General features: G+C 36.8%; 1 protein-coding gene across 2 annotated transcripts in view; it reads left to right on the top strand.

The window, feature by feature from the left end:
- map2k5 (mitogen-activated protein kinase kinase 5) overlaps positions 1–14,313 on the top strand; it is a 57,335-nt gene that overhangs the window by 20,244 nt on the left and 22,778 nt on the right. For both annotated transcript variants that reach the window (XM_079866302.1, XM_079866303.1), the window contains exons 10-17: positions 1,092–1,160; positions 2,476–2,557; positions 2,669–2,730; positions 3,654–3,702; positions 4,736–4,809; positions 7,111–7,161; positions 7,502–7,573; positions 10,486–10,515. In XM_079866302.1, the coding sequence (XP_079722428.1) occupies positions 1,092–1,160; positions 2,476–2,557; positions 2,669–2,730; positions 3,654–3,702; positions 4,736–4,809; positions 7,111–7,161; positions 7,502–7,573; positions 10,486–10,515 (489 nt within the window). The remainder of the gene's footprint in view (positions 1–1,091; positions 1,161–2,475; positions 2,558–2,668; positions 2,731–3,653; positions 3,703–4,735; positions 4,810–7,110; positions 7,162–7,501; positions 7,574–10,485; positions 10,516–14,313) is intronic.

Below are 14,313 nucleotides of genomic sequence, written 5' to 3'. Positions count from 1 at the left end.
GAAAACCATGAAAACATACCAAAGACCCAACATTTGATATTGAAACTCACATTCAACAAATAGATAAGAAAATCATTCAGCCAGTAAAAAAAAAAAAAAGCAGTGCAGAAGAGGTGAACTCAGGGAGCAAGACCTCAGCGGGTCTGTTACAGGTGGACTTTACGGCGGCAGGATGCAGTGAATGACTGCTGGAGATGTTAAAAGTGCTCTGCTAATTGAAGAGCACAAAAGAGCAAATCCAACACTCCTGCACGCGCCACCACAGTTAAGCATGTTTGAGACCCTGTGGCCCTCATACGACAGAGAGGCTCTTTCTTTTTCCATCTTAGCTGTTCTCTGTTCTGTCACTTCTTCCGTTCTTTTCTCACATTTTATCCCTCTCCCTCTCTCGTCATCCTCATTTACATCTGTTTAGTTATCCTCTCACTTCTCTTATGTCTTATCTCCTATCTGTCCTCCTTTCCTTTCATTTCTTCTGCTGTGTCTGCTCATCTTTCCGTCTGCGCACTGCCTGGGTTTGCTCGAGCAGGGCTATCTATTTGGCTAAGGCTGTAAGTGATCTCTGCTGAGCTTTAACTGTGTGGCCTTGCCTTACTGCCTTACCTGTAATCAATTATTTCAGCAGGAGGCTGATAATCTAGCCTTAACTAAAGAAGCATTTTAACTAGTCGCTGCTTCATTACAAAAGTGGGGAAGAGAGAGAGCAAATGCCTTGGTTGCAACAAACACACCCGTTTCTAGTTCAAAACGTATTGGATGAAAATACAGCCGTGGAATATCTTTTTGCTATTTTAAATGGTAGACCATTGATTTTCCTGTCAATACTAGTTGAAGAGAAAACTCTTTGAGCATGTTTCTCAAGCATACATTCTCAATCTCAAAGTGAGCTGAAACAGAAGTATTGATGCAGTTCATGTAGATGATCACAATCAGAAAAGTTGTATTTACCCGATGGGTGGGCAAAGAGTCTAGTATTGCATATGTGTGTTTGATATCATTTATTTAGCTTAAGAGTTCTGTTTGGGTGTAAATGGGTTGTAAATAAGTGCTTATTTAATAAATATCTTTATGGCCTTGTGCTTGTTTTCCAGGTTATTCCTCTCGACATCACGGTGGAGTTGCAGAAGCAAATCATGTCAGAGCTTGAGATCCTTTATAAGGTCTGAACCTTTTTTTCTGTGCTTGATTACTTGATCTGTATCTATATATTATTTTCAATGTAGTTCATTCCTCTTTTCAGTGGATAAGAGCACTTAAAATGTGCACTCCCGGTGTGATCAGCTACCTGAAATGCTGTATTCCCTCTCAATTCCACTAATTAAACTTAGAGCATTTTGCCCTATCTTAAGCACTCAAGTGTCGCTTTGTTAGCTTTCTGTCCTTGAAGATGTCAAAACTTGAGTGAGAGATGAATATAGCCTTAAAAAATGAAAAATAACACGCATAAATAATCTAAATAATTTGCTCTGTACTCCTCACTTTGTGTTTGATTAAGTTTGCAGTCCTTTTCCAGGTGGAAACCACATTCATTTAGATCTGTGTGGGGTTTCAGATTTCAGATTAGGTGTATTTGAGGTGTATGACTGTGATAAGTATGAAAGAAGTGTCATGAATTATTCAGGGATCAGTGCCTATGTAGTTTAGTCCATCTGCTCCAGTAACCTGCTCTGACAACAGCTGCTAGATAGACCTTAATTGATACCAATCACTCTTTGCAGTGACGAGCCAATCACATCGAATAATTAGCCAGTTCCACATATTGAATGAAATACTACGGTGTCATTAGCATCACATGGCTTACTATAAATAACTACAAACCAAATACTTAATGAAAACAATTAGTCTAATCTTTTCATCAGTGGTACATTTTTCTTATTAATAAAGTATCTTTGACACCCATCAGGTGAATCATGCAAATTAGTCAATAAACGGTTAGCCTAAAAGTATAAATAAATGTTCTTTTCATAACCACATAACACTACCATTCAAACGTTTGGGTTCAGTTATATTTTTTTTTAAAGAAATGAATACTTTTATTCAGCAGGGACATGCTAAATTGATCACAAGTGACAGAAAAGGCAATTATGATGTTATAAAATATTTCTATTTCAAATAAATGCTTTTCTATTTCTTAATGCTTTCTATTCATCAAAGAAGCCTAACAAATGTATTACAGTTTCCACAAAAATATTAAGGATCTGTTTTCAACATTCATATAAATAATAAATGTTTGTTTAATATATATTTGAACAGAAACTTTAAATGGGAATAATAATTCACAGTAGTACTGTTTTTACTGTGCTTTTGATCATATAAATGCAGCCTTGGTCAGCATCTTTCAAAAACATAAGAAATATTACTTTTGAAGAGCCCAAATTTTTTAACTGTAGTGCACATTTGTGATAAAGTTAGTGATATTGTTAGTGAGTTAGTGATTTGTGATAGTGCTGATATATTTGATTGTGTTGTTTACAGTGTGATTCTCCGTACATCATAAAGTTCTACAGTGCTTTCTTTGTGGAGAACAGAATATCAATATGCACTGAGTTTATGGATGGTGAGTCTCATCTGTTTTGACATTGTCAAGTATCTGGGAGGCAACATTTGCACAGGAAGAGATCACTCAGCATCTCTACAAATTTAATTGAATTATTTGTTTTTGATGTAGGGGGGTCTCTGGATGTCTATTGGAGAATCCCAGAGCATGTTTTGGGCAGGATTGCTGTTGCAGTAAGTCCTTTCAATTCTTGAAACTGTTGTCGAGTAAGCATATAAGGGAATTTTGAAAACTGGAAGATATCGGCATATCCGAGAATGTTACAGCTCAGACTCCTGTGTGTATGTGCAGGGCCGTAACAAGCTCAACTGTCGCTCTAGCAAAACACCGTTGTGCGGCTCCCACTTCACACTCACAATTAAACACATCTTTGAGATGCATGTGAAAGACTGCACCAAAATAAAAGCATACACAAGCATGTTTTCTGATTTTTTTTTAAATGTGTTTTTTCATTCTGCAACGTAAAACATCCGCACGCAAACCACTAGTACAGCTGAAAATGCAAATTCTGTTTATTATATTATATTATATAATAAGAAAATGCAGGCCCAGAGTGGACATTGGACGATTCGGGAGATTTCCTTTTGGGCCGCTGATAAATTGGGTTGGCAGCATTACCACTTCGACATAAAGACAGTTTCACACGGGACCCTACAAGTCTCGGAAAGCGGCAAATCGATGATAGCTCGGTGAAGCGACTGTGTGCAAGCGGTGCTTGTACACCTGAAATCCCGTCACTTGCACGTGCACAGCTCTTCATAGCGGTTAAAAATATTATAAATATTAATATATGGCGTATATAAATATTACGCACGCAATAAGGTGAGCTACATGATTTGTTGATATAAGTGCAATAATGCGCCGGCCCTGTGTTTGTGTGTTTTGTCTTTGTAACACTTTATTAGTGCTGAATTGTCATTTGCACCCTGTTCTGACCCTCATTACCCTCTCCCTCACGCTTTCTCACAATAATCAAAGATATGCCACTGTTTAGATAATTTACAGCTCTATCCTCTACTGACAGAAGATGTAGACACACCCTTTCTAGTCTCTTCTGAGTTTTTCAATGAGTATGGGTGTTTGTGTGTGTCAATAGGTGGTAAAAGGATTAACATACCTCTGGAGCCTGAAGATTTTACACAGAGGTGAGAAAGCCACTTTTATGTAACTTGTAAAACATCTGAAATAATAATATCCAAATATTTGCTATCAGTGTAAGATCTTCATTTAGGTCATTTAGGCATGTGTATTTAGAAGTGAATTAAGTACAGCACGGTTTAAAATCGAGGACAGTAAGTTTTGAATACTTTTATTCAGCAAGGGCATATTCAGTTGATTAAAAGTATTTTTAATTAAAAGTATAAAATATTTTTTATAAAGTTATAAAAGAATTTCATTTCAAATAAATGCTTTTCTTTTGAATGTTCTATTCATCAAATAAAATAAAAAAAGTATAACGATCTCCACAAAAATATTAAGCAGCACAACTTTTCAGCTTTGATAATAATCCTTCTTGAGCACCAAATCATCATATTAGAATGATTTCTGAAGGATCATGTGACACTGAAGACTTGAGAAATGGTTGCTGAAAATGTAACTTTGCCATCACAGGAATAAATTACATTTAAAAATATATTCAAATAGAAAACAGTTATTTCAAATTTCACAATATTAGTTTTGCTGTGACTGTTTTGGTGCACATAAGAGACTTGAACTGTTGTGAATGTGATAATACACACATGTTGGGTAGTAATGACCTACATGTCAATCTAAATTGTGTAATCATATTACAGAAATCAAGTGTTTATGATTAGACATGTTATATACAGAGTCAGATTTGTTTTATGTATTGTGTGACACAATAATGTGTAATACATTTGTTGTTAATTAATTTGCTGATTGTGTCCCTAATTTTTAAAACAGACATACAGACTGACTTTCAAATGAGACACACACATAGCATCACAGTGCAATGTAATCCTTGCCTTCGAAAAATGAACTAACTAGTTAGCTATTCATAAAAGGAGTGTTACTTTGTACTTAATGCAAAGTGTATTGGTTAAATTTACATAAAAGTTGAACTCTCTACCAGATTACACTGCAGAAGTAATCAAGTCACAATGGTATTAGATGCTGACATAATGTGTCTCTGTGTAAATGCATTGTTTCTCTGCGCAGATGTGAAACCCTCCAACATGCTGGTTAACACACGGGGTCAGGTGAAACTGTGTGACTTTGGAGTCAGCACGCAGGTATGTTCTTATTTGTATCCTGTGATTATTTGTTTGCATGTTTGTTTGTCTGCTTGAATGCGTATACTCACACAAGTGCTTCTTATGTTGTGTATATCTGTGTATGGTGTGAGCACAGTCAGATCAGATCAGCCATTGTCCCATCAGCTTCCATGTCTCTTCTTCGTCTCATTCCTCCAGGGACTTCTTGCCTTTGCTCCCTAACCCCCAGATACCCCTTAGATTGCTCCTCACTTCTCACTTCTCGCTCTTTCTAATTACCACATTGAGCAGATATTCAGTGCTTGTGAGTGACGGCGTGTGTGCGCGCGTGGCTGGAGACAATAGCTCAGACTGAGAAAGTCAGCATCAGTTTCCCCTCCTCTTATACACTCAGGAGTCCAACAATGGAGCCCAATCACTCCAAACAGCCTTCTTTTAATTAATATTCATACCCATGTTCCCCGAAGACATTCTAGTTGAAGCTGACCCCTGGATGAGGTGCATGTGTGCGTTCTCCTCTGTGCCCATTCAGACCATGACACTGTATAGTAAACCTATGTCTCTCTTATTCACTTACACACACGCGCACACCGACGCACGTCAGGCCGCGGGGGAACGCTCTCATTATGTTTGTCCTGTCATTGCTGACATGTGCCATTGTGCCCGGATCTCACTGTCTCTCCCTTGTGAGAGTACAGACTAAAATTAAACCAGGCTGGCATTTCAATAACACTTCACAATAACACGCTCTTTTCAGTAGATTTAAATCAGTTTCTTCATACTGTGTTCTTTAGCTTATGGCAGAGATCTCAGGTCACCTGCTGTCACATCTGTACTGAATTTCAATGTTCAAACAGAGATAATAACTGTTCTGCTTATATCAGAGGACTGAATGTGTCAGCTTCTCTATATTATTGTTGGCTGTACACATAATGTTTAGGGGATAGTGTTTCACCTTTGAGGTTGTGTGTGTTTGATGGTACTAGATATCCAATACTGTCACTGCTAAGATCTTCATCAGCTATTAGGATGAGTAACAGGAATCTGTTAGTTAGGTAGTTTTGAAGATAACACATTACAATGAGGTTTAATTTATGGACATTAGTTAATTCATTAAGTATCATGAACAATAACGGTGCTTTCACAGCATTTATTAATGTAGGTTAATGTTCATTTCTGGGTGTACAAATACACTTCAAGTTTCAAGTATACATTTATGTTAATGTATTATAAACAAGCATAAATTGACAATTAAGGAAAATATATTTATAAATTAACATTTGAGTTGTTAATTTAGTAATAAAGTAATAAAGCTGTAAATAAGTGTTGTTCATTATTTAATTAATGCTAACAAATTGAACCTTGCTGTTAAGGGTTACCATTTTTAATGTATTCATCTGTCTTCTTGTCCTTTTAAATGATAACTGTGATAGTACTACATTAGTATTACTATTGTTCATATTTGGGATTAGAGATTTGAACATACCCATAATCAGAATAAAATTTGGTACTTAAAAGGATAGTTCACCCAAAAATCATGTAATCAATTATTCACCCTTATGTTGTTCCAAACCTACATGACTTTCTTCTGTAGAACACAAAAGAGGATATTTTGAAAAATGTTGGTTTTGGTTACCATAGACTTCTATTGTGAGATTTTTTTAAAATACCTTATTTTCAGAAGTGAGCTCATGCTGAAAATCATGCTAATTATAAAGGGAGTGCTCTTTGCTCACTATCTGTACATTATCCATTCAAAATAAAAATGTTTCCATTATTTTGCAATGCATTTTTTTTTTATGCTGGTAAGTACACAATGCAAAGTTTTGGGAGTGACAGATTTATTTAAATGCTTGGTTGAATTCTAAGTTGTAATGATAGACAGTGATAACCGTGTCAATGGACAGGACAAAAAAATGTAAATTTTACTGCTATTGGCCCAAATGACTGAATTTTTGGTGTTGTGACAAAACCTTTGCATTGAATAATCTTCTTAACACCACAGAAGAAGGATTATGGACACACGGTTGATATGTTATTTCCTCTATTTGAGATTCTTGTTGATCTCCTGCTAAAAATATTTCGGTAACACTTTATTTTGCAGTGTCCTTGTTAAACATTTTACATGTACTTGCTTTAATAAAAACAGTGAATTTTGCATAATTACATGCAACTAATTAAACTAAACCAAACCCTAATCCTAACCCTAACTACATGCTGTTGATTAATGTTACTCGGTACTTTAAATATATAATTACACTGTAACAAGGACATCATAAAATAAAGTGTAACCAATATTTTTTCTGCTTTCTTCCACAGTTGGTGAACTCCATTGCTAAAACATACGTCGGAACCAATGCATACATGGCGGTAAGCAGCAGTCATTTCTTTAATAGTGTTTCTTTTCAGACAGTATTTCTACTTACGGAAGCAGGGAAGGCATAGGTCTTTCTTATCAGTCATACATATTTGGTTGTAAAGGCTGCCTATAATTCACACAAAAAAATCTATTTAGCCTTTTACGGAAAAGTCTAATTCTTTCAGAAGTACAATTTACACACATTTAGAGCTGAGTTAAATAGCTAAACATCTGCACAGAGAGTATGAATGTCTGTGTGACCTTCAGTGCCAGTTATACTCCAAGCACAATTCATATTGCAAGCTGCATTGTAATGATTCTTCATGTGTCTGTGTGTCTTTGCTTCTATAGCCAGAGCGGATATCTGGGGAACAGTATGGTATTCACTCAGACGTGTGGAGCGTAGGGATCTCTTTCATGGAGGTAAAACAGTCATATAATCATTTCTTAGAAATGCCCACATATAGGGGTGGGCTCTATTGTGATTAAGCTCATGTGATGCTGCTGTGCGGCACAGTCACAAAAGCTTATCATTTGAATGTGTTTTTACGCATTGTGGTTTAAAAACAAGTGACTTAAAACCGTTAAAGCGCAGTAAGCAGAGAAAGACAACATTTCGTTATATGCGCATGCTGTCAGAGAGAAGGTTTCTAAGCGCTGTCTGAAAGACACTTTCTATCTGAAAGACTTACCTCGCACACATAAAGCACATAACGCAGTTCTTTTTGCCGCCTACTTGGGCTTGAACATTATATACACATACTTTTGTGTCAAAATGACCATCTTTGAAAAACACAGTTATTTATGTCTTAAGTGAACATAAACAGTTGAGAAAGAAAATGCACGAGTGTCTTTAGCTTGAGTTTGTTTGTTTTTTACTTAGGCAAGTATTTGTTTTTTGTGATATTAAAAATGGTGCCAAGAATTATGAAATTTCAATGTTATCAATCATTTTCGTATCATAAAAATTTGATTTAAAGCAAAAACAACTATATAGTATGTGATATATATATCATCGTGAAATCAAATTACTCATATCATGATGTAAGATTTTGGTCATATCGCCCACCCTTACCCACATATACACATGGCCCAGCATTTACAGATCGAGTGGACTGGTGTTTTAGTGTTTCTGCTGAGTGCTGTTGATAGTCCCTGCAGGCACCCTGTCCAAACAGATGTTGGCCTACAGCTATGCATGGATCACACTTGAGATCTCCCACTGACTGCCACACACACACACACACACACACACACACACACACACACACACACACACACACACACACACACACACACACTCTCTCTCTCTCTCTCTCTCTCTCTCTCTCTCTCTCTCTCTCTCTCTCTCTCTCTCTCTCTCTCTCTCTCTCTCTCTCTCTCTCTCTCTCTCTCTCTCTCTCTCTCTCATGCTCTGCTAGCATAGAGATGTTGTGGTTTCTTTATATATACTATAAAGAATTAATAAATACTATGGTTGTTTATTAAAGAAGAAATGTGTGTGAGTAGTGAAACATTAAAGAAAATGAGTATACGCGTGTGTGTGTGTGTGTGTAACTGTGAAAGATGTGGAGTCAGTGTGGCAAAACGCTATCAATCACTCAGCCAGCAGAACGTCCAGTAATTAGAGTGCTGTGTTCTCTACTTCAGAGGTGTGTGTGTGTTCCTAAAAAAGAATAGAGGAGAGGTGTATGAGTATAGTGAATTTCTTTTTTGTAATGGATGTTTTTCTAAGCAGAAACCAGCAGCATGAAATGTACGTATTTCATCTAATCGCGTGGATTAGATTTTAGTGTGGTTGTTTGACTCCTGTACTGAAAATGCCGTGCTGGTAGTTCTCATTGGCTTTATTGATTCCCATTTTGTAATTGTCAACGCTTCTCATTGGCTGTGATGAATTGTTATTGTATCCCTTAAGTCAATCCCTTGATTGCATTTATCAATACTGTTAGATATTATCGGTGAGATGTTTAGGGTGGGAAATATCAAGGGTCATATGGATTGACATCATCATGAGTTGATGAACAGTATATTGATCTGATTATGATTGATTATTGACCTTACCATGTTGTTAGGGATTTGATCGATTCGTCTCGATGCCTGGAATGTTTAGGCGGTTCAGGTGAAGTACCTCTGTTTTGTTGGCAATATTCTTAACCAATGAACTGAAGTCACCTCCTGAATTGAGATGGGAATGCTTGATTTAATAAATGAATGCACTGTGGTTTGAGTTGGATTAATTTTCTAAATGTAACTGGAATGTAATCGAAGTATGGTTTGAAAATAGATAGACTTTTGCTTTTGGGTTTTGCTAGTTTTGCTGTGCTTTTTCTGCATCTGTTCTTTGATGATCTCCAGCATGTGTTGTAGTCTTCAGAGATTAACGTCTGTTGAAGTATATATACACCTGCTGTGATGCTGGGATTTAGGCAGGATTTTTCTAGGCATCAAAGTTTTCTATTTACAATGTTTTTGCAGTGTGTCAATAAGAGATTTATTGCAAAATGTAGAGTAAATGGCTTCATTGATTATAACAGGAGTTTACGCAAAAGTGCGGCTTTGTGTACCCTGCGTTGTAATTGACATCTTCATTGATTATAATGCCAGAGATCTTTGCTCGCTTTCTGTATATAATATATATTTTTTCATGCTGCTAACTACACATTGCAACATTTCTGGAATGACAACCATATTTAAATGCGTGATTGAATCCGATTGACAGTAATAACCATAATAATGGATGGAACAAAATAGTATAATACATGTCAAATTATCTTTATTAGTCTTTTGTCACACTTTTAAGAAGTAAAGTAAAGTACTTGATTATAATTTTAACTGTAGTGTGTTATTTAATAGGCCTATTGCATATAAGTTTCAATAGAAATGACATTAAAGGTTTTTTTAGTACCATAAATGCTGGTCAGTACGTTCAGTAGTACTCTTTAACCACATTTCCAAGACAATAGAATTATGAAATAACATATAAAGATCTACTTAAGGCCTACTTAAGTAGGTCAAAAAAAGAACTCTAAAGTTTAATTACATTTAATATAATATAACTTTTATACATTGTCATTTAATTGCAATTAACATGCCTGAAAACAAATCCCCAACAATTCAATTCAAATTCTATGTGTAATTTATTATTAAGGAATTGATTTTAATATGCTCCTGTTAAGCAGATTTGATTGTCCAGAAACCATGTTTGAGACATCGTCCATCATAGCTGTATATGTGAAAGTTCATGTACTTATGCAGGTGTTTGTAAGTGTGTATGTGACTATAACTGTGTGCTTCATTAAAAGTTAACTTTCCCTCTGTTCTTTCATTCGCAGTTGGCGCTTGGCTCTTTTCCATATCCACAGGTGAGTCTGCTTCATCAAACCAGATACCAGTTTAACCAATTTAATGTTTAGCTCTTGAATTCTCAACATTTCTTTGCCCTGGAGGCACGGAGGACAAATGTTCCCTCATGATTTTAGCGTATGGGCAGTAATTAATTCGCTGTTCGTCCCACAACTGCTCATCCCACCCTTGTTTACTCAGCTTACATTACATACAGTCCTGCTGACCCGTTCCATTCCTCAATCCCATCAACCCTGTAATAAGATTTCATGCAGGGATTTTTCAAGATTATCCCAGTTTAAGAATGACAAACCCGGATTATAATCCGGATAGATTTGGAGGGTTCCCAGTTTAGGAACCACATGGCACCAATGCACAAAGCATGTAAATTTATGGTGCCTGTTAGTGTAGGATGACTTGGTGTAGACCATTTTAAAGGTGCTCTAAGCGATGTCACGTGTTTTTTAGGCCAAAACATTTTTTGGCACATACAGCAAACATCTCCTCACTATCCGCTAGCTGCCTGTCCCCTGAACACACTGTAAAAAAACGCGGTCTCTGTAGACAGCCCAGGCTCCACAAGCAAGAAAAACAAACTGGCCCAACCTGGTCCACGAAACATAACAAACAGTGTTCCAGCCAATAACTGACAAGACTGATTTGGGAGTGGGGGTTGGGGGGTTAGTGCACGTGCACATGAAGGGGGGTGTGGGGAGTGGAGGAGAGAGAAGCATGAAGAGGGAAGTTAGCTAGAGGAGAGATGTCCTAGACAACGACTAATGTTAAAATGATTTTCTCTTGAATTTTGATATGGCCGACACACGACCAAAGAGACGACGTTCCGATGAACAAATAGCAAAGAAGAGGGAAAAAGGAGAAGGAACGCGCAAAGTCCCAAATTTACATCGGAAAAGCACGGAAGGGAGGGGACGGGATGAGGAGGGAGGGTCGAGCTAGCCTCCATTTTGTTTGACAATACTTTGAACGTCAACAAGAAGTGACGTCACCCAACATCGCTTAGAGCACCTTTAATGTACTTAGTTGTACTTATTTAATTAAACTGCCATGTTCGTTTTAACCGTATTTGCTAAATTACTTCTATTTTTAATTGAACAAGATCTTGTTGTGAAAAAAACTTAATGAATAAGTTAGATCTATAACGGTATTGTTAGTAGACAGAGTTTATGATTCTTAACACTTAAACATCTCAGTCTTTTTTTAAAGGCAGTTCTGGTTCTTTGTAAACTGCGTTCTCTTTTTTTTAATTAGTTTATACATACACTTTACAAAAATGTTAATTTCATGATGTATCATGATGAATAATACTTTTTACTAAATTTATTAATTTAGATTTAATCTTAATGATCAAAAGTTATACACACTTTTGTATATATATGTGTGTGTATATATATAAATAAATGCTGTTCTTTTGATCTTTCTTTTAAAAATTGAGCAGCGCAGCATTGCATCATTGATAATAGTAATAGTAATAGAAATATTAATAACAGCGCAACATTGATAATAATAAGAAATGTTTCTTAAACACCAAATCAGCATTTTTTAATGATTTCTGAAGGATCATGTGACACTGAAGACTGGAGTAATGATGCTGAAAATTCAGCTTCGCCATCACATCAATATATTAAATTTAAAAAATATATTAAAATAGAAAACAGTTTTTTTTTAAATGGTTATAATATTTCACAATAATACTGTTTTTACTCTATTTTTGATCAAATAAATGCAGACTAGGTGAGCATAAGAGATTTGTAAATGCTGTGAAAGGATTATTCATTATTATTTTGTTCATAATGCCTTATGCATTAACTAATGTCAATACATTTAAAATGTAAATGTAAAATGTTACTTGAATTATTTAGTTTGATGACTTTGATTTTCAGATGTGTGTATATAGAAATATACTGTATAGCCGATTCTGATTCAGTGCCCTATTTTTTTCTAATCAGACTCTCGGCTTTTAAAGTTCTGCATGTAAGAGTGCAGTGAGTTTAATGAGGGAAATGTTGACTAATGCTCAATAAATTACTCCCAGCATGCCTGTTGGGTTAATTAGCATATTAAAACAAAGCAGCCACTCAGGGCATGCAGGGGAAATCAGAAAGGAACATTTTGAGGCTGCATCTAGAGCCAGAGCCTTGAGCATCGTACAGTCACGGAGGCTGGGCTTGGCGTCGTGTGTGTGTTTGTGCTTTATCTCACACATCACTTGATGCAAATCTATTGTGCACAATTGCAAAAGTTACTAAATAAAATTGATGTGCAATACTTGAAATTTAAAGGTACATTATGAGGAGTGCTATGATTAATCATAAGGTCTAATACATTTTTAGTGTAGATATTTGTAACAGAATAGAAAGACAAAATATAGGATGAGCAAACTGTTTGAGATGATGAACAGTTGATGGGTAGAAAGAACATTAGAAGGCTAGAGGCCTGCATTTGTGTGTGTGCATTATCCCGGGGCCTGGAGGCTCGTCTCATTTGAAATTGTTTTTCTCTGCTCTCCAGTATTATCTATTAACAGGGCCATTATCATGTTAATCCACTGAGTATTATTACATAAACTAATGTATTCACATGTACACACAAACACTCCTTCATACACGCATAGTGTCTGGAACCATGATTGGATCTTTTAATGTTAAATATTGTACAGTATTTCTCTTCTGAAATTTGTCTTTTAGCAGTTGGCCTGTACCTAACCCATCAAAACAAACAAAAAAATACTCATAGACCACGACATGGGGATGTGTGAAATCCATTCAGGTCTGCGGTTCTTCTCCGAATGCATCATCATATATCATTATCAGTTAAAGTGATAGCGATTGAAACCAATGAATGGCAAAACTTTTTAGTTTTAGGCCCATAGTGCCAGAGGCATTATACTGAAGCATTTCATGTATACACACCCCATTAATTTATTACTTCCTCCTTTAATCTTTCTTACTCTTCCTTTTCTCTGTTCCTGCATTTCAGAATTCATATGGAATGAAAATGGAGAGAGAAAGAGAGAGAAGCATGAAGGAGAAAGAGGGAGGGGGTTAGTCAGTAAGAAAGAAAGGGAGAGCTAAACCTCCCACTGCTAGAGCGTTTTTGCTCTTGATGTTAATTTTCACAGCTCCATATGGTGCTGCAGACTCTTCACCTGCAGGCATCACACACACACACACGCTTGCGCACACCACCCAGCCAGCACACACGCTACCTCAGGCCTGGCCTGTCACTCACATCAGCCCAGGCATCTGTCTGTTCGCTCTCTCTCTCTCTCTCTCTCTCTCTCTCTCTCTCTCTCTCTCTCTCTCTCTCTCTCTCTCTCTCTCTCTCTCTCTCTCTCTCTCTCTCTCTCTCTCTCTCTCTCTCTCTCTCTCTCTCTCTCTCTCTCTCTCTCTCTCACACATACACACACACACACGCACACGCTCCATTGTCCATTGTGTGGCGAGATCTCGAGACATGCCCGCTGTATTTCTGCATAAACTTCTGATGCCCTGCCCCCGCTCCACCCGCACTCAGAGCCACAAATCTGCCGATGTTTTGTGTGTGAGTGCATGCATGATTGCAAGAGTGTGTGTGTGTGTTTTCTATGTGTTATCTTGTCATTGATTATAAAAGGCTCTTTAATTTCGTCTCACCCCATGTTGGGATTAATTTGCATTCTTTGTCAGGAGTTAATGGCGTCTCCCGATGGCTCGCTCGGAAAATCTTTGAAGACTGCAGACTGGCTGGCGTGTGTATACAGCCTCCAGCGCTTCTCCTCCTGATTGATTTGTTGTTGCCTTTTCTGTTTTCCGGCTGTT

Source organism: Squalius cephalus, assembly GCF_949319135.1.
Source record: "Squalius cephalus genome assembly, chromosome: 3".
NCBI lineage: Eukaryota > Metazoa > Chordata > Actinopteri > Cypriniformes > Leuciscidae > Squalius > Squalius cephalus.
The sequence above is the reverse complement of the archived record's forward strand: the minus strand, read 5'-3'. Positions and strand labels throughout refer to the sequence as shown.